This window comes from Cydia pomonella, chromosome 15, assembly GCF_033807575.1.
Source record: "Cydia pomonella isolate Wapato2018A chromosome 15, ilCydPomo1, whole genome shotgun sequence".
Classification (NCBI taxonomy): Eukaryota; Metazoa; Arthropoda; class Insecta; order Lepidoptera; family Tortricidae; genus Cydia; species Cydia pomonella.
In genome coordinates, this window is record NC_084717.1 from 16787158 (window position 1) to 16810085 (window position 22928).

A 22928-nucleotide genomic window follows, 5' to 3' on the forward strand; every position below is an offset into this window, starting at 1 on the left:
ATTAAATCAAAAAATAATTGTAATTACCAGGATTCGAACCAGGGACCTGCTACTTTGTAGGCAGGGTTACTGTCGACAAGAATAGCAGGAGGATAGCATTCCTGGTTGTGACAATACCAACATTGTTGATAGGAGACAGAAAGTGCAAAGATACACTTCTTTTTACGGTTCCGTACTCAAAGGGTAAAACGGGACCCTATTGCTAAAACTCCGCTGTCCGTCCGTCTGTCTATCTGTCTGTCCGTCTTGCTGTACGAACCATGATAGTTAGACAGTTGAAAATTTCACAGATGATGTATTTCTGTTGCCGCTATAACAACAAATACTAAAAAGTACGGAACCCTCGGTGGGCGAGTCCGACTTGCATTTGTCTGGTTTATGTGGCCACGTCTAAAAATAGTACTTTTGCCCTTGTTAACCCAAAGGTAAACACTAGTTTGATAAAAATAACGAGTACGAGTATATATTATGTGTCAAAGTTATTCAAATTTTTCTTTGATTCAACTTGTTCGCGTTGCCTCAAGGAATGAGGATACAGACGGACAGGATGGGGAGAATTAGGTTTCAGATTTGTTAATTATTGGCTCTCAATTACTGACTGTTGCAATGTTGCCTGGCAGAGTGATGGCAGGCCAAAATGGTGACTTGACGTTGGCTCATTGGGTGGACGATATTCGGAAGATTGTCTCGTCTGGATGAGATTAGCTCAGGACCGGGGCTAGTCGCGTACTCGAAGAGACCTATGCTTATTAGCACTGGGTGATAAAAGGCTGATATGATGATGATTACTGACTGTAGGGATAGCATGCGTCGTGGAAGGGACATTTGCCACTGTAATATTGTACTGCGGCTTTTTGCAGCGTTAATCGCACGTTTGGAAACTACTCAGAAGTTGGCATTTAAATAACACAGCGACATTGCATAGGGGTCGCGGCTTCAAACCCCGGCTCGTACCAATGAGTTTTTCGGAATTTATGTACGAAATATTATTTGATATTTACCAGTCGCTTTTCGGTGAAGGAAAACATCGTGAGGAAACCGGACTAATAAGGCCTAGTTTACCCTCTGGGTTGGAAGGTCAGATGGCAGTCGCTTTCGTAAAAGCTAGTGCCTACACCAATTCTAGGGATTAGTTGCCAAGCGGACCCCAAGCTCTCATGAGCTGTGGCAAAATGCTGGTACAACGCGCGGAAGATGAACGATATTGCATCGAGACTGAGTCTAGATGATACAAAATAAAATGTACATTTAAATAAACAACCCTACTATTAAACACGTAACTATTATTTTAACCAATTACCGGCCCGATGGAAGAATGATTAAGACACGTTTAAGATCTTGGAAAGATCTTTAAAAGATCGATAACTAAACGACATGTCAAAATTGACGTTTATTTCGATTCCGCTGTGATCCCAGTAATATCTATTTACAATATTTCTAATGTCAAAGTGACATTGGTTGCCCGAATCGAGCTGCTTCTGTCAATACGACATACAAACGATATCTAAATGAGAACTTATCTAAACCAGAACCTATCGTTTTCGTATCTCATTCTTCGAATCGGGCTGTAAGTAAACTTACTAGAGTTATTTGACACTTTATTTGGACACGTCCATCATAATCTTCGGCCTTGTTTGATAATGTCTACATAATTATTAATTATAGACAAATTCAAATCGATTGGACTTTGTCTTTGTTTGTGGAAGATTAGTTATAAATCATGTTCACGAAAATAAGCAAGTAAATAAATTATTATTCTAATTATTGATACCTACACCATTTCTGACCATTTTTTACCTAATAACAAAGTTTAAGCTTTGACTGACCTATTTTTTAGACAACAAAAGAATTGGCCGAAATAGGATAAAATAATTTATAGAGCGCGGTCAGTACCTCCTAAGTACTCGAATGGGATTCAAATCGTCTCCAAAATATATAGCAAGAGTTTGTCACCAATCTGCTAAAAAAATTGACCGTGAAAACTCTTAATATACGTATCAACTGCCTTGAGTCAAACGCATCTTCTTATGCAAAAGAATTTTCAACCTTCTGTACTGTAGATTAGCTCCATATTTAAAAGAAAAAGCGAAATCGCGGAACGCTCACGACTGCTCGCGACCATTGTCGCTGCCAATCGAATTTAAAGCTTAACTAACTGTGTATAAACTTCAAAATCCTTTGACTAGTGAAGTGCGATCCGACTCCAGTTAGATGTAAATCTTAAGCGGACATACGGCAATGAATTATGTAACCACACTTAGAGTTGACCCAATTAATGAACGATTATATTTAGATGACTGAAAATAACAAACGATAAATAATAAAGTCGTCGTATAATTAAAGCACATAACTTCGAGTTACAATTTGACGAGTTACAGTTTGAATTAATCAATGTCGGATTTAGAGGTCTGGAGGCCTCGGACAATAAAGGAGTGGAGGCCCCCTGGCCCCAAATTATTTTCCAAATAAAATGGTAAATTTTCCGAAGTATCTATTGTGGCCCCTCTTTTGTGGAGGCCCCGGGGCTGTAGCCCCGGTTGCCCTCCCCTAAATCCGGCCCTGGAATTAATGGGTATTATGATTTAGTATGTTTTTAATGTCGTTTATGTACGAATAAAACATTAGTTTAAAGGCGTAGGGTTTTCTTATTTGCTTAGAATATTATTCTCAGGCTCCAAGACAAGCTACTTGAAATTTAAGCATGTTTTGAAAATTTACTTATTAAGGCGAATCCTTAAATTGCCGCAGGAAAAGTTTGACGGAGTTGAGTCTGACTGTAGTCATATAATTTGAGGATGACCCAAACGATTGTAATTTTGGCTACGTCCCCTGCACTGATTTTTGCTCTAATGAAGTATAAAGCTATTCCTGAAATGCATACTATGATAGTATAATTGTAAACCTGTAAACATACGGCCACCGTATCATAACATGACATGTTAACATTGCTTTGTTTTTATGAGCAGACCGTGCGTGAATCATACTATTATTTCGTAAATGATAGCTAAAGTCTTTTTGTGGGCCGTTGTAGGTGAAATCTTTTTTAAGGCTCGTGTTGTGGGTACATAGACAACGATATATGTAATATATCCCTAAATACGACGCCTCTATGAGTTTTCAAAACGCCTTATAGAGGCTTCTGGTGACCAGTGGACTGGCTTATATTTTGCTCAGCGGATCAGCATTGCTATCCAGCGGGGCAATGCTGATCGGCTAAGCCATACCCCGAAGATAACGGAGTAAAAAAAAACATCGTGTATGATATGCATAGCCCGTACCAGACACGGCAATCGTCAGAAGGGTTCAGCGTATTGAACATGCGATGTTGTTAGGTGTCACCTTCAGAGACTAAGCAGCAACCTGAATTTATTTAATATTTATACACTCTGAAGTTACATAGTTCTGAGTACTTACACTGAACATACATAATTACATAGTTCTGAGTAAACATATATAATCAGCGACGGAATATACCGGGTGTCTCCTGTAACACGAGCAAATAATCAAAACATATTGTACTCCTCAAACGGTAAAACATTTATTCAAAACTTTAAAAAAATGATGTAGTCTTAAAATTTTCATTTTATAAAAATTAAATATTTTTTTATTACGCTATAATCAGTGTAGTTTTAACTGACATTGCTTGTCATGTAAACATAACAACACTTAGAAAAAAACCTTAAAGGACAAAAATCAAAACACAAGTTATTTTTAAAAGTCGCTGAACAAATGTTGATCAGTTTGAGGAGTACATCCTACAGTTTATTGCTCCTTTTACAGGCCACACCCGATATACATATAGACGAAGCTTTCGGTCCATAATCCATATGACACCTATAACACTCACAGTAACTCACAGTTATCCGTTCTCTAAAGATATACTCCCCCTGCAGCTTTTAATATTACCATTTGGATTTTTTCTTCTTTTCACCCTGCTGGGGTGTAGGGCTCGAACCATTTTCTTCCACTGACTCCGGTCCTGGGCAGCTTGGGTTACCTCCTCCCACCCCATCCCCAATACACCCAACTCTTGCTCCACGGAACAGCGATGTTTCCGTTTTCCGGGCATTTGAATTTACTCCGTTAAAAATATATTTTCATATTATGGGTTGAGATGTGATATGGCTCTACAGTCATAAAACTAATCTAAACATAAATTAGGTAGCCTGTCGTCCATGTTTCCATGAATACAAAATACAAATGTATATTTGTATGATCTAATACACGATTGAGATATGGAAAAAAAATGGGTCTAAGGTAAAATCTAAGGGTCAATATGTCTTATTTGTATTTTGCTATATTTCTTTAACAAAAAGATGAGACAACTTTTTCCATTCAGGTTTACTCCCAGAAAAACAATTTGAATGAATTAAGGATTTTTGTTTTTCTACATTTATATAACCGTCCATAAAATTCCGTACAGTTCGTAATAATCAATCACACGTGGAGTTTAAACGCCGCACTGCGCTGTTCAGATGTAGCAAAGACATAAAAAACAAAAACCTGGGGTCTAATATGTCTTTTTAGTATTTTTCTATATTTATTTGAAAACGAGGCAAATTTATCTTTCTGTAACTATTCAGATCTACTCCGGAGACAGATGTATTTTCATGTCACCATTACAATCTACTCCCAGAAAAACAATTTGAATTAAGAATTTTTGTTTTTCTGCATCTATATCACCGGCCATAATCTGTACAGTTCGTAATAATCACATGTGGAGTTCGGACGCCGCTGTTTAGATGTAGCCTATAAATATCCGACCCTCACCCAGTACCACACTAACGATGTTTGATCTTCCGCCATCGCGGTGCACGCTGCATTCGTTCGGGGATAAACAAAACTTAGGCGACGCCTGTGTTCACCGTTTAGATGCAAATCATGCAGTAAAAGTGCGTATAAAGTTATAATAATAATTCAGCCTATATATATCCCACTGCTGGGCACAGGCCTCCTCTCATGCGCTAGAGGGCTTGAGCTATATATACTGCACACTAGCCCAATGCGGATTGGGGACTTCAAATACACCTTTGAATTTCTTCGCAGATATATGCAGGTTTTCTCGCGATGTTTTCCTGCACCGAAAAGCTATTGGTAAATATCAAATGATATTTCGTACATAAGTGTCGAAAAACTTATTGGTACGAGCCAGGATTTGAACCCGCGACCTCCGGATTGAAAGTCGAACGTCATATTCACTCGGCCACCACTTTTTATCGCTTTATATAGTGCTTAAAATCGTGTATTATGTGCCGACGATACCTGACTCATATCTATGTCAAAAACCTTCGGGAAAACGGGCGTCTTTTCTGTGAAGTTAACGATTTAGGTACATTTTTCCAATACTTTCATCGAAGAAATTTTAAGAAGGAGAAGGTTTTAACATACTGATAAGGATACGGTTCAAAAATTAGGCTTTTAAGACCGTTTATTTTAAGTTTTCCACGGGAAAATCGCATATCCTTAACTCATATTAAAGATGTTTATTTCTCATGGGTTGCCAAAGTGCATGGCGACTTTATCAATGAATTTATTCATAATTTCTCCATGCAATTTCCCAGCTCACTGTACTGGTTAGACAGATTTGGTCTTAACCACCCTGAGATATTAGATTAGAAGAGAATATGTAGAGTTCTCTACATATCATATTTACAATTAGTGACGAAATATATAAACAAAGCTCTCGTTACATTTTGACGTCGAAAATCGGTCGATATGAGGGACACTTATTTGACATATATAAGTTATCCTTTCTCCATAAATGTAGTCCGCTCGCAGCTTTGAATATTATCCAAAACACAATTTTTTTTTAAAGTTGAGATTGGTCAAACCTATCGAAAACCAAATTTTGACATTGTCAACATGCGCGCTGTACAGTTGAGTCATTCGCAGGATGGAGGGTAAGGAGAAAACTCTCTTATGAGAGTACAGTTGCAAAGGTGTCCAACTGTCAGCTATAAATAACAGTTCCAAATCTCTCCGGAGTGGCGCTCGAGTAGAGTAGCTATGAACTTAGCCGTTGTTGACGGGGTGAAATGTGCTGTCAATGATTTGAATTTTTTATCAAATACTCTTTTTTTGGAGCCACATATTTAAAGTTTGAAGAGTGTTCTCCTTGCCTCCATAGTTCGCAGCATCTTTAGTTCGTTGGTTTCAACTGAAAATTACGCTTCTTAAGGCTTATCTAGATTATACGGAACCGACCACAAATTCAATTGTAATATTTGATAAATATCGACATTACAGTTATTTTATAATTTTAATTTCGTTTTAATTTTTTAATTGTTTTAATGTAAATATTTGTACGCTTGCTTACATGCTGAATACAAGGATTCCTTTTTATTATTTTAAGACCAAACTTTGCTTTATTCTTACACATAAAGAATTATGAACTTCTGAAACGGATAGAAAGTTGGTGTAAAAAAAAAAATGTTGCCTATGGCTATAGTGATGGTTTCTTCCTGTTTGTATTTAACCAAACAACTTCTCATAAACGCCTCAGTTAAGTGGGACCTATAAGTACTATGTTTACAGATTAGACCAGCTGAACCACTGAATACACATGCTCAAGTAAATTGATTCATCTTTTGATGTTCAAGTCTCCTTTATGTGACGAACGCCACACGAGAAGATTTAATTACGAAAATCACTGAGCCGGACAGAAAAAGATCAACCACGTAGAAAGGGACAGACAGACGCAAACTGGGTTAAATCGATATAATGAGTGGGATTTGAGGCAATAAAATGAGTCGATTGATAGCTGAGGCCTTGATATTGTAATTAAATAGATACCTATATAAATAGATTCTGTAGAAACTGTAGAAACGACGATTTTACTACTGGAACGTATAGAAATAGAGTTTGACGAGTTTTGCGTGATGAATTTGTGCTCTGGAGCATTTCACAAAAAGGTCTACATTCTTAGGAATATGATGTTATGATATGACCTTGATAACTTGCAGAAATCTGTATTATTTACCGTTGAATATTTAAAGATAAGTTATCAAACGATATCATTTCAAATATAGGCTTAGTTTAGTTTCATCAGAAATATATAAAACATACAGAAATATTTAACACGTTAACAGTCCGTGCTCCACATATGGGTCGCTAAGAAAAAAACAAGCACACACTCGAATTAAAACAATAACTTCTGTATGCTTTTGTCTAACTTACCAAAAATATTATTGTATAAGAATTATCCCGTTATTATTATGCAGTGTGAAGTTATACTAATCTAAGTGCGTACCTGGCCGTATCTTCCTGGACGTGCGGAGATAGTTCAGCATGACCCATATATAGGGCACTGTGAACATGTTAATGCAGAAATAAATGATTCTTTTGGCAGTCTTTATCATTAGTTCCTAAAATGGTCACGCGTGTCAATATCATCGGTATACCTAAGCTAACGAATATAATTCTCACTCAACATTACTTTTAAAATGTAGCTGGGTCATACACATTTTATGGAAAACTCGTTTGCATCTTTCCTGCAGACATCGCAAATTTAAGGGACTCTAAAGCTAATTATTACCTTCACAGGCGAGATACATTTTTTCAGTACTTGAGACTGAAATAAGAAAAACAGGATATCTATGTACCAGAGTCGTTAACTTTGATTTTATTGTCCACATAAGTGACCTTTTTCTAAAATGTGTTTGACCCAGCTATGAAACACTTATAGGCGTTTTTGGCACTATGGGCAAGATAACTCACGTCACAATTATGGCGATCAAAGTGTTTAAATGGCATCATTAGATTTTGTTACAATTTATTACCGTATGGCTTTGGGTATTCGATAATGTTTTATTCAAAATCCATATTATCCATAAAGAAATTTTAATTAATTACTTATATACTTACATCTAATACAAATTAATAAGGAATGGCATTTTAAAATTGCCATCTCTTCGTGCTCAATAAGAATTTAACTGATGTGTATAATGTCCCTTTCAAATGTACTGTATACCAAAATATATTTCAGCCATATAATCGTACAGAAAGACCCCAAAGCAACCACTAAACATCACTAAATATTTATTAAAGGTACATTAACTTTGATGTCTTGTCCCACATCTGGGGCGCCGCTCATACTGAAGTTGAAAAGATCTCAAGGGTCTCAAACCATCACACATTGAAAGTGTCATCATTTGAATACTGCCAACGTGGCATATTGGGCGACCCGCTGGCCTTACGGGGTGGTCCCCCCTAGAGGGGGCATGCCCCTAGAGAGCAGGTGGGGTGATCGGGTGATCCAATAATGGTGTGAATGGACTTTTACCTTATTCTATGTTCTTTTTAAAGGTCGGGGAACACATCATGTTAGCTGCGTAGACATGAGCACGCACGCCGGTAGTATTGTTTAGTCGCAATAGAAAAACATTGTATGGAAAGCGGACTATACTTGGAGTAACGTAAGACAATTCTTAAATGAATGAAATTAGGTAACTTACATACTTTAGATTGCTGTTAATTAATTATGATATGATAAAATGATTCAACTTAGAATGGAATGGGAGACCTTTAAGGAGAAAATATAATAAGTCTGTTAAAATTCGTTGACGAACCTGGCACCGAGTGCGTCATCTAATGAGTCTTTCAGGGTGGTTCGGTTTAATGTGTGGGGGCGCAATAAAAAAGGCTATATCGATGTCATGTAATAACTTCTATTTCTGCTGGCCTATATTGATTCCTTTTTTTTTCTATTTATTACCTAACTAGCCTCTCCCCATGACTACATTCCTCTGACCAACTAACTAAAATGGAAGTCTGGTTAGAGTTTAAGAGTGAGGCCACACTGGTGCGTTGCGTTGCGTTTGCGTCGCGTCGTCGCGACGCAACAATGAGGGATGTCATAAAAATATACGTAACGTGTCTCTACTCTCAGGAATGTTCTAATATGGTAAATTATTAGATTAGATAAACATTTAAAAAGGTTTATTTTAAAATTTAAATTAATTGAAATAAATCATCAATAAATAGGATCATACCGTATTAATCGTTCACGACGACAATAAGATTAAAGTGACACTAGTGACATGACATACTCTTTAATCATCGTAAATCATTAATTTCCCCGTTAATACTGTTGCATTTGGAATGAGACTTTTTACATAGATTAGAAATACCCTAATCGACACGTCCTATTCATCTACACGATGCAGCGTTGTCGCTGCAACGACGCTTGCGAGGATACAACGCGACGCAACGCAAAGCACCAGTGTGGCCTCACTCTAAAATGATCCCACAGGAATTCTACCGCGAGAGATTCAACTCTTGGAGGATTTAACAATTGGAGACCCCTAGGCTGTAATTTTCTGTACAAAATAGTGCGATTTTTGCGTGGGAGGGGCACGTCAAATGTATGACGATTTGTACATAACGTCAGATAAACGTCAGTCCATACAATACATATGACCACTGGCCGAGCTTTTCGACAGAGGAGTAAGCTATTAAAAGCGTCTCCAGTTGTTAAATCCTCCAAGATTCAAGTGTACAGCGCATGTTGACTATGTCAAATATTGTACTGCAGTGCAAAGTATAGAATTTTATTATAGCCAATCAAAACTTTTATTAACTAATCACGAAATAATATGCTGATATAAGTTAAAATTAGCCACATGTCATTATATAACGATAAAAAATTTATTGGGTAGAACTTCTTAAAATATTGATTTACTGAGGTGACCTTAACCTGACGGTCTGTCGTGATGAATTATTCCAAGTTTCGGAGTGTTCATATTAAACTACCTTCTAATTTGTGTCTAATTACGCTACTAACGGTCAGTTATAATTTACTCAAGAACCTGAAGTTTTTGAAAATCTTTTAATAATAAATTGTACCAAGGGAGTATAAAAGTCACGCGAACCTACGCTCGAAGTTTTACGCTACTTACTTATAGCCTGACCAGTAATATATGATAACGCGCCATGTTGCGGAATTTCACTGGAACTAATTTTTTCATACTATACTGAATTGTCACCCTATACATGAGAATAACAGCGCCCTCTTGACAATAATCATATATTACTAGTCAGTATGTCGTATAATTGACAGAAGCAGCAGATTCGGGCAACCAATGTCACTTTGACGTTAGAAATATCGTAGATAGATCTTATTGGGATCACAGCGGAATCGAAATAAACGTCAATTTTGGCATGTCGTTTAGTTATCGATCGTTTAAAGATCTTTCCAAGATCTTAAACGTATCTTAACATTCTTCGAATCGGACCGTTATACTCTTAACAAGTTAAACCGCGGCTATGTGACTGCCAATCTTGGATGTCTTCGTAAACGCTTCTCATTACGATACTCGAGTCTGTGACAAATTATTTAGTAGTCGCTAGCGACTTCGTAAACTCACTTGCAGTTCAACTAGCTCATATGGGTATGCTAACAGCCGTTTCTGTTTTAGCAATTTGATAGTTCGCATCTTGTTTTGACACGTCATTAAGTCATGTCATTAGAAATTTCACCCGTGCCAGTAAGTGGGAGCGAAATTGTCAATGAGACACTGATTGCAATCATAGTCGTCTAATTAGTCATCTCGATCGCATTTGTTAGTGCGCGTGGGATGGTAAAGGATATTAATAACCGGTTTTCTATCCCATAGCACAGTATTTATACGTAGTTCATCGCTTTCACCCAATAGCCTAGTTCATTTTAGATTCTATCAACTCAAAATAATCCTTACACCCTTGCGGGTGCTGCTTCTGCGCGCGTTCCATGACACGGGCATCCCTGTACCCCTTACATTTTATTAAAGTGTCAAAAGGGACTCTACGTATTGGCTTCGGTTTCGAGCACGCCTCCCAAAGGTCCGGAACACCCATGGAACACCATTATTTCGTGATGGAAAAGACGTAGTATAATGAAATATTTGCACAACAGAATGTTGTATTTCTGTGCAACTAGTTTTTATTGTTGTGCAATTAATTTCTAGGTTAGGTAAGGTTATTATTTTACAGATTGTTTACGAGTAAATATTACCTATCCATAATAAATTGTTATTTAATCAGAATCGGCCTGGTGCGAGCAAGTACTGCACTTGTGTTAGATACAAACGTGTGTCGAAACTCGCGATTTGGGTCAATGTATGGCTCAAATATATGTCGGGTCATGGGTTCTGTTTGGGTTTAACTCGATGTTACTGTGGAATGTTTATAGATTTTATTGTAACTGTCTGGCATGAGTTTTGTAACTTTAGTCTATAAAAATGCGAAGAATAAAATAATAGTATTTAGCAATAGGTACTATCGAGTGCAGCGACGGTTAAGCATGCTTAAGACTGTTTTCAAATGCACCCAAGAAGCGGTAAGTTATTTACATTATCCACCAATGGAAGCAGTCTGTGATTTTTGACCAGTAACATTCACTTAAGTAATATAAACCTAAACTGCCTTTACAATACGGTACAAATTATAACAAATAGGAAATCACAGGGAGTGGCGATTTTTTAGACTACTACATACCTGGTGTATAATAACATCAATCCCCATTTGTAAAAAAAGAACGGATTTCTTAGAAAGTTCGATTGTTGATTGAAAGTGCGTGCCGACAGTTAAGTTTATTACGGGCTAGGCTAATAAAGCGACAAAAGAACATACACAGCTGCGCAGTTTTTAATAATTTACACGAGGCCGATTAAAATGAAACCGATAGACCGACCATGATGGTCAACACGTGTTTGTAAGGTTCAGGTCAGAACACCGACGCTATATACTTATTGCACGTCCTTATTGGTTGTCATAAAAAGAGGTGTAACGCCTTAAAGATTTGGCTGCAAACGATTCTCGTTAAGAAATGTTTAACCGTCGCTGCACGCGATAGTACATAATATGCGTTCTTAAAATTCAAGGGCCGACGTTATAAGCCTGAGAATTATAAGACCTAATTATGATGTATCCTTGTTGCACCCAATATTATTTCTCAGACAGCAGCAAATACCTAAAATGATAAATAAAATCAAACTAAACATTGATTTGTACCTTACCCCCCATGCGCCACGCTTCTTATTTTTTTTGTTTTTTTTTACAGGACATTATTACACAAATTGACTAAGTCCCACAGTAAGCTCAATAAGGCTTGTGTTGAGGGTACTTAGACGACGATATATATAATATATAAATATTGATAAATACTTAAATACATAGAAAACACCCATGACTCAGGAACAAATATCCATGCTCATCACACGAATAAATGTCCTTACCAGGATTTGAACCCGGGACCATCGGCTTCATAGGCAGGGTCACTACCCACTGTTATGAAGTTGATTTCGATCCTACTGGTTATCATTTAATCGACAAATAGAACAAAAATGAAAAATGAATGACGATCATGATGAAATAAACAAAGAGAAAGAAAAATGAACAAATATATAGGTATGTAGGTGTGAAAATATTTATTCACACTAGTGGCGCATTTAGACTATGTATTGCATTTTCAAACTACATAAACATGATTTTGGATTATTGTCACTACAATACAAATATTCTTTATTGCTCACAAATATCAAAACTTTGATTCAAATAAACATGACATACAAATTAAGCATATAGATTGAACTATGGTTCTATCGTCTGTGGTCTGTGGTAGACAACCGACGGTCTTATCGCTTAAGAGTAGTCTCTTTCAAACAACCTTCAACCTTGTCAGTTTGCAAAAAAGTCATTAGATAGGTACGTAAGTTAGAACTCATACCTAGATGATTTTAATACATAACAGATTATGTATTTGATTTGGATTTGTTATGGTTTTATGGATATGATCCAGCAACAATCCAGATCAAAGACAAACCTGTCATTACAATCAGAGTATGCCTCTTGGACGATTACACCTCCAACAAGGTTGTCAAGTCTCCCCTCCAAGCCAAATTTCTGATAATTAAATAGACACAGCTTTTTGGTAAATGTTTGTAATCTAACTTTTTTTTAATACTACGTCGGTGGCAAACAAGCATACGGCCTGCCTGGTGGTAAGCAGTCTCCGTAGCCTATGTACACCTGCAACTCCAGAGGAGTTACATGCGCGTTGCCGACCCTAACCCCACCCCCCTCGTTGAGCTCTGGCAACCTTACTCACCGGCAGGAACACAACACTATGAGTAGAGTCCAGTGTTATTTGGCTGCGGTTCTCTGTAAGGTGGAGGTACTTCCCCAGTTGGGCTCTGCTCTAGATCTGGAATGACATCTGCTGTGCTGTGCCCTACCACACAAGGCGAGATGACATTCACATTGCCCATACCTCTCTTTTGGACGTAGTTTAAGGATATACCCGGGTCCAAAATCTAACTCTTAACCTGACTTTAACCTACCTTTTAAATCGGAATAATGATTCTTGCATATTTAATGAAACCACATAGACAGAGCAATTCATTATTTGCTGTGTGAGTGTTTTTGTGCTTGTGTTTAAATAATAAAGTGATTTTATTTCAGGGAACGGCCAACTATCGATTTATAAATTAGTACTGAAATTACGGTCTAAATGTCAATGTCACTAATGTATACCTAGATGTTCATGGTAGGGGAAGCTGAGGTAAGTTGTAAAAGGGGCAAGTTGACACACCATCGTTTCTGGAAACTACACATGTAAGTAACAATTTTCCCTCAAATAATATGAACAATCTAGTAAACAGTTTAGTAACTAATCAGGCAATGAATCGATGTTGAGTGAACTAGCCCCGGGCTCCCGTAGGTTGCCTTAGGATGAGTAATTTTGGGCCCTTTTTGGAGGTATAATTGCTGTAGCGACGTTGCTGCAGCAAATATGCAGCAACTTGTGACAGCATGAAGAGTTCAAGACATCTGCTTTGTCAGCTGGAGTATATTTACAACTTTAGAGGAAAGGGGACGATCGCTTCTCCATACGAACGTAGTCTTCTTTTCCTTTCTTGATATTAACATTATAGAAAGTATGTTTATACAATATTTTATGATGTATATTCGTTTGACTTTTTTTGATTATTAAAATATAGTTAGGAGCGAAAAACAAATTCTATAAAAATGATTTAATTTGCTTATAATTAAAATAAAAACATACGAAGGAACACAAGGCGCGAAGCTGTGGTTGATATATATATAATGATTCAAAATATTCACAAAAATGATATTCAGAGTGGAAAATGAGGACTACATTTGTATGAAAAGGCAGTTTCAGGGCGGTCATCCTCTTGTCTCAAATATTTTTTTTATTGTAGGCTTCTTACTTCTATTTCCTTACTTATGCCTAAGTGTTATGTAAAGTGTTGTTTATGTTGGCAGATGTGCAGCCTGGCGGCGCTCGCGCGCGGCTGCCGGCCCGCCGCCAAGCCGTGCTGCCTCTGCTGGTGCTGCTGCTGTTCCTGTTCCTGGTGAGTACGTCAGATGACTGTTGCTGTTTCTATTATTAGGGGAGACCATGTATGGTTGTCTCAGAGATTGGTTGACACAGCAACCATAATAAACAACTAAACGAACGACGTTCAGCTACCGGCGTCGAAAGATCGCAAGAGGCCTCCTTCTTTACGTAATGACGTTCCGTTTGTTTAGTGGTTTATTATGAATTGACCGCTGTGGCAACCAACCCCTGAGATAACCATACCCAGTCTCCCCTACTGGATAAAATTACGAATACAAATTAAAAATAAAACAAAAAAGGAATCTCTAAGAATGAACTGCTCCCTGCCGTTTCCGATACGAAGTTGCCCATAATGCTAGAAGCATTGCCACGCTGGATTACTAAAGACAGCCTTTGTACCCGAAACGAGTCGGAGTGGGGGCCCTCTGCCTTCTGCCTGAGTCGACGACCTAATCCGCCCTTTAACAAGAACAAGAATGATTAATACTGCTAAGACGAACTTTTGTCTCATTACGTTTTGAAATCCAATTCAATATTTAAATCTTGAAGATGGTTAATTTTATAAAGTTGTGTTTAGAATTATATAATTGAGATTTACGCCATATCTCAAGCTTACATTGACATAATTTTGTCTTTGTTTCAGGGCAAAGTGGTGAGTGCAGAAATCTACAAGGGAAATCATTCCGGGGTTGGATAGAGTAGAGTGAACTGAGTGAAGATTTGATATTGAACTTTAAGTAGTTAACTACTTAAAGTTTAGGTAGTTAATATCAAATCTTCACTCTACTGTTTAGGTCCTAAACCTGAATTGTAAATTGACTGAAAAATGGTAGTAAGTTTGCTTGTGTTCCGACATAGTCAACACTGCGGCTTATAGAGTCAGTCTAAACTAACGTTACACCGATATAAACAGAACAAAAGTGAGGTAGTGTCATCGCAACAGTCATATTTTTACAGAAATTTGACGATAATGGTGTCATGGCCACACTTTATTATTACAGTTACCATGCAGTTAACTTGTTCCGACTCCATAATATATAATAGAATAGAATTTCTTTATTTACCAGAATACGTGTGGTACAGTCAGCATCAAAAGTAGCGGATCAAACAAGGTTTCAAAAGTATCTACCATTCTGTAACAGCTTAATGAAATGCGGTGGTTCTCTATGTAGAACAATTAAGACGTGAAAAGATATACTTCTGAACGTAAATTTTAGAGATTTTTCAATATTTGGAAAAGTTATCCGGAATATCAGATACTTTTGGCGCGTTGTTTCATCCGCTACTATTCATGCTGACCCTACAAGATGATAACATAAATAGTTTTATGTGTAAGTAGTATTCAGTCGAAGAAACGACATGGCTAGGCATAGGGTACTTATATATCTTGGTATCTTGGAGGTTACTAGGTCTAAGACAGTTCTTTATTTTCTAAGACAGTTCTTTATATAAGTTAATTATTTTAGAAAAGTAACATCCCTAGAAACTCACAACACTAGTAAATTGTGCCATCCTTAGAAATAGAAATAGGAATTGAAGTATTTTTATTCGGAAACACAAACGAGTATTACATAGGTATAGTTACCAAAGAAAAATATATAAAGAAAAAAGTGCCACGATTTGGCCTCACTAAAGCATGTTGCTGGCAACTTCCAGCGCTGATCATCCGATGAGGCTTTGGTACACAGTCATACCTATTGCAGGAAATGTAATAACCTAGTTTAGTTATATAATTGAATTTGTATTCACATGATTACAGGTAAAGATCTGTTATCACAGAAATGGTGAAATATTGGATCTTTTCTGTTGCAGCCTGGCTGCGCGCGGATCGGAGGGAGGTCCCGGTAAAAAACCCCGTGAGCCTGGCCCGCAGGACCCACTGCTCAACGACGGAGATGCGCCGTGAGTCTATCTATAAGCCACATGAGCCTTCTTCTTCTTCTTCTTCTTTGTCAGGGGCTATGTAAGGCTCTACAGCCTATATATCACTGCGACCATTCCTGATTTATTGTGATCGCTACCTACTACAACTCTGCCAAACCTGCAACATCAAACAGCTGCAGGATCTTCTTGATCTCGAGAGACCTTAACTCCTCCGTACGTAATATGTGTCTGCCCAGGATTGAGTCACGAGTGCGCAATAGGCAAAGGCCCTCTGCGAGGATGTGCAAAGGCGTCTCCTCTGCCTCCATGCAGAGTCTGCATCGCTCCATGACACGTTTTCCCATAGTGAGCACGTGCTTATTTAGGCCGCAGTGCCCAGCAGTAGGCACCCTTACCAAGTTGCGCAGTTGGTTCCTAGACAGCGCTTAGGCGTTCGAGACCGCCTTTTTGCTGAATGCCTTGATAAGTGCCTTGGAATGATTGACGACATGAGCCTTAGATAGATAGATAATTTCTTTATTTATATCCACTATTCATTGGCAAAAGATTTTCCAACCACGTTGTTAACCCTTTGAGCGTCACGCCTATCGTGTGCGGGCGCATCATAGTGAACCTTGTCGGAATGCACGAAGCAGTGTTGGCCGACACGTTAATGTAATTGACCATTAACCATTACAAATTGAACCGTAAACTGTAACCGTCAGTTACGGTTTAGGGCTCAATTTGTAATGGTTAATTTATTTATTTAATACACAAAAGAAAAATCTTACAGTACAAAAAGCGGACTCAATGCCACGAGCCAATGGTCGATTGCAATTAACGTTCGGCCAACACTGGCACGAAGGATATTGGGCTGGAAGTAAATAGAAGCACACGTTAATTGACGTCTTTGGCTGGCGGTCAAAGGGATCCATAATCTGAAGGGTGAACATTATGAAAAACCACAGTAGGCCAAGCAATAAGAAGGTATAGAGGGAAATGCTCGGAACAAATAGACTAGTTAGGAGGTGAACATAACAAAAGTCTCCGGCCGTAGCCCTTGAGCCGGGGGTGAGGGGGGGTTTGAAAGTCCCATTCTTCGGTGTTTCACTTACTTTACGTCTTAGCGACATGACTACTTACAAAAAAGGGAAGCTGGGCCCTTATTCGACATGCTAAAAGTGACGTTTCGTGTTGATTTCCATTTGATGTGAGAAATATTGTGACTTGTCGAATTGCTATTATCACCACCTGTCAGTGAACAATATCCACACTAGAGGCGGGGCGTTGTACCGGAATAGTTTTTGGAACAGGTTATTTGTAATAGACTACTTTTAGCTTGTCGAGTATTTAAAAGTACGGACTTTGATTTCTGAAATAAAACAAATATGAAACTTTTATCACCTCGTACCTCCATTCTTACCGTTACTTTAGGTAAAATAAAATTTTGTTAACAGATGGTCGTCTGGGTGTCTGTTGTATCTAAAAATAATGTAATAATATATAACAAAAATATGACAATAGATTCATAGCCTTCACTCAAAACGTCACCATATTTCCGACCCTTACCGAAATAATAAGTCGATATTTGTATAAATAATCCTTATTTGTAAGACGCCTAAGCACGGCAAATACGTAAACTGCCTATTGGGGGTCATACTCGTAAAACTGGTATTTTAGACGTACTTTTGGTACGAGTAACAGAGACGTACTTTTGGTACGCAGTCCCAGCTCTAGTCAGGATTCTAGTTGTCAAATATAAGCGTGTCGAATACGTATTAGTTAAATGTCAAATGAAATTAGATCAACGGTAGACTTTTTTGTCGATGGGTATGGCTGCCATGTTTGGATTTATGACATTTAAAAGGGGATCCTAAGGCAGAGAGTAGTTTTACCTGTACGATTTTGATTCTTCTACTGGACGCAAGATGGAGTTAGCTGCCAAATTCCGATCAGGCTGACGCAACTAGGAAGAAAAATGTTTTGTATGGAATTTGTTTCGCAAATCATTGCCAACGAAGAAAAAGAAAACGTCAGTGCTATTTATTCTGTCAAGTTTACATCAAGTCTACTGTCAGCCTAATTGCTTTGTTTGTTTTGAAGGCTTCAATGTTTTGTTCGGGTATTTCGTGTAATTTCTTTATTATTTAGTGCAAAAATCGATACTGTAGATAAAGTCATGTTTTTCCAAGGCTGTATGTTTTCAGATGCATGCAGTGGGCCAAATTTGTTGGGAACGAAGACCTGATACATTTTCCCATAGAAAAGTTACATTTATTCAAACATGTATGTGCACATAATTATGAAAATCAAGCATTTAATAAAATAAAAAAAACACGACTTAAAAACTGTATTAAAATAATTCGGGTCCACATTAAGCCCGACCAGATAGTAGTCCAATTAAGAACTATCCACTATATAACATACAACTTAAATGTGGACTCGATGCTAACCTGATTTCGAGTACAAAATTTGTAGACAGGAGCCTATGTTTCAACCCTCCCCATTTTATCGATATCGATAAGAATCGTAAGCGTGTAGCGTACTACACTATTTAAATCGCTTATGTTGGTACTATGGTTCTTTGACGGTTCTTTGTCGTACATTTTGGTAATGATTTGCGAAACAAACTGATTCCACTCGCTAGTATGGAAGTCCCGTCTCTTAAAACGTAGTGATTATATGCTCTTTGACAATGACATGCAGTTGCGTCGATGTAGATCTATCATAAAACGTACATGTGACGCATGTGACAATTGTCCAGGATGAAAGAACTATCTTGACAATTAACATAAAGCAATACAATACCACAAAATGTCAACAAGAAAACAGATTTATTATAAAAATACAAATTATATACAAAGCTTCATTTTAAAACCAATGGTCGTGGGTTCTAACCCCGGCTCTTAACAATGTGCATCTTGTAACATGTACCGATTGCTTTACAGTAAAGTAAAATATATAATTATCATGAGGAAGATGGAGTAGCCCCAATAAGGTATATTTTCCCCTCTGGGTTAGAAGGTCAGATAGTAGTGAGACAGGGAGATATAGTGAAGAATACGGAAAAACAAGCATTTATTGTGTTGTTAGGCTAGTTCTTTTTTTCAAAATTTGAAAACGAACGCAACAGCATGCTCAAAGCCCCCTGTGAGTCAGAATCTGTTAAATTCAGGCTTAAGACGAAACAGGAGCTGAGCCCGTACACAAATTTGAGATTTTTAGGTAAAAGGTAAAAAATATCGCCGTCGCGCTGACGAGTGTGGCACCCCGTACCTAGCTAGAGACTATCCCTTGTGTGTGTACCAACAAACCAAATTTTAGACAAATATGATACGTCTTCTTCTTCTTTGTCGTTGTACTCTTTGCAGAGCGTCGTGGTCAACTGCTGATATCAGGCGCAGATGTTGCTTGCCGTACGATTTCTCGCCATTTTTCGCGGTTGGGGGCCATTCTGGCAAATGCGTTCAGGGGACCCTTCATGGCAGATTTGATTTGGTCAGTCCATCGCATAGGTGGCCTTTTGCGCGGTCTTTTTCCGTTTGCTCTACCCTGCACCACTAGACGCTCTATGGAGTCGTTGTTCCTCCTCGAGACGTGACCGAAAAAACTGAGTATGCGGGTCTTTACGAGAGTCGAAAGGCGCTGCTTGATACGGAGTTCTTTAAGGATGGAGACATTAGTCCAAAACTCGGTCCAGGATATCCCCAGCATTTTCCTCCAGCACCATATTTCTAGGGCGTCTATCGTCTTTTCCTCTGTCTTTCGGATAGTCCAGGTCTCCGCAGCGTGTAAGAATATAGGAAAAACGAGGGCCCGTACAAGCCGAACCTTCGTGGTGTTTGTGACGTTTCGGTGATACGTAGCCTATACGTAAAAACTAGCCAAGACAAATCCTTTATAATTTCAGGATTTTCTACACAGCACAGAACATGGGACCCATATAGATCTCAATTCCGTTGTCGGCGAATCAACAACAACTCATATTCTTAATATTGAACTTAACTGGCTCTCATTTCACATTTATGTTTTAAATTAATTATAGGCATAGACATACCATATCATATTGTAAGTACAAAGTTTCAGAGCAATCTAGCAAGTCATTTTAAAATGAGAGCGTAACTACATTTGTATGGAGAACCGAATTTGCTGCGGACGCACTATGTAGCATAATCGGATTAGGACCAACCTCGAAATCTCTGTAACAGTCATGAAATTTATTATGTATATAAATTAAAGGCCCCTTTTTCATGCCCAAACCATTTAACATTTGGGGATCTCGAGGAATCCGAGCCAACTTGGAAAATGTGTACCATCAACACAACAGTCAACATTAAAACTTATTAAATTCTACACAAAAAAGTCCTCGATATCTTTGCAGAACAATACATCTTGTTATAGAGAATACTTGCTGAATCTAAGTTTAACGCTTATACACTTCCAGGGGACATTCTCTTAAAAGGAAACTCGGAGGAATATGAATTCTATTTTTAACTATACATTTGTACGTGGTCTACCCCAATATTAACATTTTACTCTACTGTGACTATACCAGAAAGAAGGGTTATGGGTGTACGTACTGATGATTCAGTACACCCAGTAGCTAGGTATTAGGATACTGGACGGATTTTTTTAAATGACGTATCGTTAGATTTCTCTTGCCATTCACAACCTACTTTTACTTGTTCTATTAAAGAAAAATCAATACAGCCGCCTTGAGAGGACTCCGAATATTAAATCATATTTTTTCTTCTAGCGCCTAAACTATTGAGCGGAGTACAGTAAAACAGACATCAGTAGATCCACAGTTAGTATACAAGTGCTATGCAATACAAAGTTACTAAAATTAACGGAAGAAAAAAGTTTAGGGCTAAATAATACGTCATTTAAAAAATCCGTCCAGTATCCTAAGGTACAGGGTGTCCTGAATCCTCAGTACTTATACCCATAACCCTACTTTCTGGTTAAGTTGCAGTCAAGTAAAATATTGATATTGGGGTAGATTATGTACAAATGTATAGTTAAAAGTGGATTTTTTATTGTTCCAAGTTTCCTATTAAGAGAATATCCCATGAAAGGGTATAAGGGCTAAATCTGGGTTTAGCAAGTATTTTTTACAGCAAGATCATTTTTTTTCGCAAAGATGTCTAAAACTATTTTATGTAGAATTTTATAAGCTTGAATGTTGCCTTACACGATTATTGAATAAAGAACGTAGATTTAGAGTAAAACGCGAATTTCTCCTGGATGGTCCACATTTTCCAAGATGGCTGCGGTTCCTCGAGGTCCCCAAATGTCAAATGGTGTGGGCATGAAAAAGGGGTCTTTAAGGGGCGTATATACATACCAAATTTCATGACTGTTCAGACATTTCGAGTTTGGTCCTAATCCGACTGTGCTAATGCCACTATGTACGTAAACTGTAACTGTACTGCGGACTCAACCTTCACGTTATAATTTTTTAAGTATTAACGTTGACATAGTAACGAAAATAATAAACACGTCAATTGAAGTAAACAATATTATTATATGCAAGAAAATTTTGCAAAATAGGTACATTAAACATTAATGATTAATATGTAAAACACCATTAATTATTGAATTAAAATTATGATTTTGTGTTAAAAAATATGAGACCAATTATACAGCCCGATTACACGGGCTACATATTAAAAATGATTATCATGGAAACAGTAAATATACACAGGTGAACAAAGTTATAGTAAAATAGGTGCATAATTTCAGAGCTTGCCTGGCCCACCTGTACCACCTACCATGACCACGGCCGTCTCCTACTATTATTTTTTTCTAATACCTATGGCCTTACTAGCGAATAGTATTCCATGTTCTTGATCCAGAATTTAAACCCTTAACTACATATTTGTGGCACTTGGGGTTGAATTTGAAACTCTAGGGCACTAGCGTGGCTCTATGAGAGCGCCTTATATAGGCTTCTGGTGACCAGAGGATCAGCATTGTTAACCAGCGCGGAAATGCACCCAGCCTTCTGGGCACCCTACCGAGCGACCAGAATATAGGGCAAATATTTTATGTATACGTTTTTGACTTAAGTGTTTTTATCATGTTTTATATTTAAACTTACAGATGTCGAACTACCAGCAAAGTTTTTGAAGAGGTGTAGTTTTTATATTTCCTGGTACCAAACTGATACAGGAAATTGGAACATCAGTAAATAATCTACACCGAAGACAATGAAATATAGTCACATAATACTTTAATGTTTTATTTTATTAAAGAAATCAGTAAAAAAATGTGTTAACTGAAAAAGATAAATTTTATTTTATTTGTAGTTGAATAACAAAATATGTATTTAATCTCCTTTTAACATAGGAATTCTCTTTGTGTAGGTACATATAAATAATAGGTACTTAGGTCTTGGTAAGTAATATAGACAGGACAGTAGGTCTTATCTTAATAATTTGAGATCTCATATATGCGTTCCGATATATCTGATGGCGACTGTACATACAATGGGGTCGCGTATACGAGTACAAAGAGCATTAAAATAGTTGTTGATAGACCAAGTGAGCGAGCTACTATGGTACCTATCTTTATATCAATTTTATGCATTATGTAATAGCGCAATACAGAATTTTTTTTGACAAATGTAGTATTATTTTTATAGTAATAAAGGTTATTCATGAACCATCTCGTAATTTAAAAAAAAACGGACTTTATCTCTAAATCATATGCCTTATATTTACAG

At 37.5% G+C, this 22928-nt stretch overlaps 1 protein-coding gene and 1 long non-coding RNA gene across 3 annotated transcripts in view; one reads left to right on the forward strand and one right to left on the reverse strand.

Moving 5' to 3' along the window:
• The window catches only part of LOC133526022 (uncharacterized), a 577119-nt gene that overhangs the window by 132005 nt on the left and 422186 nt on the right, over positions 1-22928 (reverse strand). The gene's annotated exons all lie outside the window — the stretch shown is intronic.
• The window catches only part of LOC133526017 (regulator of G-protein signaling 20), a 42581-nt gene that overhangs the window by 8358 nt on the left and 11295 nt on the right, over positions 1-22928 (forward strand). Inside the window, exons 2-4 of one of the 2 annotated variants that reach the window (XM_061862490.1) lie at positions 13438-13537; positions 14263-14351; positions 16151-16240. In XM_061862490.1, coding sequence (XP_061718474.1) covers positions 13514-13537; positions 14263-14351; positions 16151-16240 — 203 coding nt within the window. In that variant the 5' untranslated portion in view covers positions 13438-13513. The remainder of the gene's footprint in view (positions 1-13437; positions 13538-14262; positions 14352-16150; positions 16241-22928) is intronic. The other variant, XM_061862491.1, reaches the window with a different exon arrangement.